The sequence below is a fragment of the Arachis ipaensis genome, chromosome B06 (assembly GCF_000816755.2).
Source record: "Arachis ipaensis cultivar K30076 chromosome B06, Araip1.1, whole genome shotgun sequence".
NCBI lineage: Eukaryota > Viridiplantae > Streptophyta > Magnoliopsida > Fabales > Fabaceae > Arachis > Arachis ipaensis.
Window position 1 is genome coordinate 86,954,480 of NC_029790.2, and position 3,789 is coordinate 86,958,268.

At 35.4% G+C, this 3,789-nt stretch overlaps 2 protein-coding genes across 2 annotated transcripts in view; both read left to right on the forward strand.

The window, feature by feature from the left end:
• Nucleotides 853–2,172, forward strand: LOC107647019. Its single transcript, XM_016351153.1, has one exon. The coding sequence runs from the start codon at nt 853–855 to the stop codon at nt 2,170–2,172; it is 1,320 nt and encodes a 439-aa protein (XP_016206639.1).
• LOC110263775 overlaps nt 1,834–3,789 on the forward strand; it is a 6,005-nt gene continuing 4,049 nt past the window's right edge. Inside the window, exons 1-2 of the mRNA XM_021105556.1 lie at nt 1,834–3,217; nt 3,287–3,403. Of these exons, the coding sequence (XP_020961215.1) occupies nt 2,553–3,217; nt 3,287–3,403 (782 nt within the window). The 5' untranslated portion in view covers nt 1,834–2,552. The remainder of the gene's footprint in view (nt 3,218–3,286; nt 3,404–3,789) is intronic.

Below are 3,789 nucleotides of genomic sequence, written 5' to 3' on the forward strand. Positions count from 1 at the left end.
GCATATTAGTATTATTTAAATTTGCAGATAGTTTTGCATTGACATGAACGATGGACTTCCCGGTTACAATTTACATTGTGATTTTAGTTTGATCTGACACGGTCAGTCCACAAATATAAATCAACAACGAACGCAGAGTACATAACACACTTAATAAGAAAAAAAAATAATAATTGAAGCTTACGTGATGACTTGCTGTTCTAATGAATGTGAGTGGTAGCAACATCTGTTGCGTGATGATGATGATAATCTGTTACGGTTGCATCAATCTCAATTACCTTCTCTTCAGCCACAGCAACACCAACTTCTTCTTCAAATTGTTCTTCTCCTACTTTCACTGCTTCACTGCTTTCGTTACTTTCTTTTGTTTTCTTTAAAGGTATCGCATCTTCTTTTGCCGTCTCCTCTTCATTGATTTTCGCTGCTTCTTTAGTTTCCTCTTTCACTATCTCCTCCACTGCATGTTTCTCATTTTCTCATGTTTCTCATATGATTTGAGCTGGTTTTTGGAATTGTATTTTCTATGTGCGTTTGGGAGGATAACAATCCAACCTCTTGTGGGTTTTGCCAATCTACATAGCTACTATCTTTCATCCATGTTAATTCATTTTTCTGAGTCTAATTCTGATTCTTATTTTTTTTATTTTTCTTTCGCAGTGAAGGCTGTGTTTTCTTTGGAAGTAACATACCTACCCCCCATTTTACTTATCTGCTGATTTTTTTTGAAAAACAAGTAAGTAACATCTCTTTTCCTATGATTGGTAGATTAGTATTTTTAGAAAAATATATATTTACATAGTTGTTACTAAATAGTGCACATGGCTTTAAGCCAGAATAATTTACTTTAAAGCTATGGAAGTTCTGGATAAATCGTGGATTAAGAGACCACGAAATTCTCTTGAGTATGCACAAGGTGTCTTAAGATTTATTGAGTTTGCTTTTGCACATCATTCTGCCGATGGAACAATCATATGTCCATGTAATGCATGTGCTTTTAAGAAGTGGCTAACAAGGGACGAGGTGTATGATCATTTGATTTGTACACAATTTCCAATAAGATATACATTTTGGTTTTATCATGGAGAGCGCTCGATAGGAGAAACTAGCAACGTTTCAAGTAGTATTTTTTCATATGTACAACAAAATTCTATGGCCGACGAGCAGCATCCTATGGTCGAGGTTGATTCAATTCGAAACTTAATTAGTGAGGGTCTAGGAGTTGGTGGGAACATCAGAAATGGAACACCCGTAATAGCAAATGAAGTCATTGATGGTGTTGCTCAAGGATCGATGCCTAGTGAATCTCATGAAACTCTTGAAGCGAAAGGGTTTAGCGAACTAATTAAGGATGGAGAAGAGCCGTTATATGAAGGGTGTACAAGATACTCAAAGTTATCTTTTCTATTGAAGTTGTTCCATATCAAGTCCCTCTGTGGAATGACCGACAAGTCTATGAAGATGATTTTAGAACTATTGAGTGACGCATTCCAATATGCGAGGATTCCAAGTTCTTTTTATGAGGCAAAAAAGATCATTTCTAAACTCATTTTGGATTGCACGAAGATACATGCTTGCCCAAACAATTGTATGTTGTATTGGGGCGAAGATGAGAACAGGGAGACATGTAAGGTCTGTAATAGGTCTAGATGGAAGACATATAAGAAAAAAGGTCCATCTGAGCCATCGAGTATTATTGGTAACAAAAAGAAGAAGCATCCGGCAAAAGTTCTTCGTTACTTTCCTTTAAAATCTCGATTGAAAAGATTGTTCTACTCGTCAAAGACTGCTGCTGATATGCGATGGCATGCTACAATTGAGAATAAGAATAACGCAATGAGACATCCAAGAGACTCTGAGGCCTGGAAAAGGTTTGATTTGGAGCACTCTAACTTTGCATCCGATCCACGAAATGTGCGTCTTGCATTAGCTACCGATGGCTTCAATCCACATGGAACTTTGAGTGCGAATCATAGTATTTGGCCTGTCATTCTCATTCCGTATAATACTCCTCCATGGACGTGTATGAAATCGACATCATTCATAATTTCAATGATTATTCCTGGCAAGAAAATGCCAGGAAACAACATAGATGTTTATTTGCAACCTCTAATAAAAGAGTTAAAGGAGTTATGGGTTGAGGGTTGCGATGCATATGATGCTTTAACACAATAAGTCTTTAAGTTGCACGCAGCTTTATTGTGGACAATTAGTGACTTTCCTGGGTTAGGGACTCTTTCTGGGTGGAATACATACACAGGACTTGCTTGCCCTTCTTGCAACTTCGATAACATCCCGCATCGTCTCAATCACAGCAAAAAGTATTGTTTTATGGGTCATCATCGCTTTCTGGATCAGAGACACAAGTTTAGATTAAATACCGTTCAATTTAATGGAAGACAAGAAACAAGGCTTCCACCAAGAACATTATCTGGCAGTGAAATACTTTCACAAGTTGAGTATATTAATGTCACCTTTGGCCGAAGAGAAGAAATAGGAAGAAGTGGTAAAAGATTACGCACTGGTGGAACTGTTGAAGGAGGTGGTACTCAACAATGGAAAAAGAAGAGTATTTTTTTGAGTTGACATATTGGAAGTCTAATTTGCTGCATCACAATCTCGATATGATGCATATTGAGAAAAATGTATGTGACAACGTACTATATACTTTGTTAAATGATAGTTTGAAGTCAAAAGATCACATAAATGCTCGAAGAGACCTTCAAGAAATGGGTATCAAGCTTGATCTGTGGCCAAGGGAAAATGGAAAGTTTCCTCCGGCTATTTATACTCTGAACAAATTGGGTAAGAAGAGATTCTTGACAACTTTGAAAAATGTCACTGTTCCTGATGGTTATGCAAGCAACATATCAAGGTGCATTGACCTAGAGTCTCTTAAGTTGAGTGGGATGCTAAAAAGTCATGATTGTCATATACTTATGGAGCAATTATTACCGTTAGCCATGCGAACAGGTCTGCCTGATGAGGTCTCTGCAGTGCTTATTGAGATGTGTTCATTCTTTAGACAATTATGTGGTAAAGCGTTAAGTGCCCCCTATTTGGAAAAGTTGCAAGATCAAATTATCCTCACATTATGCCACATGGAAATATTATTCCCTCCTTCATTCTTCACAGTTATGGTTCACTTGATGGTGCACCTTGTAGAAGAAGCTAAACTTGGAGGCCCTACCCATTATAGATGGATGTACCCTATTGAGAGGTAAAATTATTAGCTTAGATCATTATTTATGACTTTGTTGGATAGTATTTAATCTTCATTCCTGGATAGGTATTTAGGACACTTGAAGTCATATGTACGTAACAAAGCACAACCAGAAGGATCTATAGCGCAAGGATACTTAATGGAAGAAATTCTTACATTTTGCAGTAGAATATTAATAGCAAAGTAATTCTTCCATGAAGTAGTTGTAGAATTTTATGATTGAAGTGACTGAAGACCTTTATTATCAAAGTAACTCTTTATTTTAGGCTTTTAGCTTAGTTAAATATTAATAGCAAAATTCTTTTTCAATTCAATTTTAGTATTGCATTATTTGAATTTACTTTGATATGTAAATATAGGTGTTAAATACTGATTGTGTTGGATTTATGATTATGTAAGACTTATTAAATATATATTATATTTTGAAATACAGTGTTGATATTATTTTGGTCAATTTTTCTATTTTACTTTGAGATGTAGATTTTAATATTTGTAGTAGTTATTTTTTTTATTAGGATTGTAGCAGTAGAAAGTAGTTTATATATAAATTTATTTATTTTAAAAAAAAC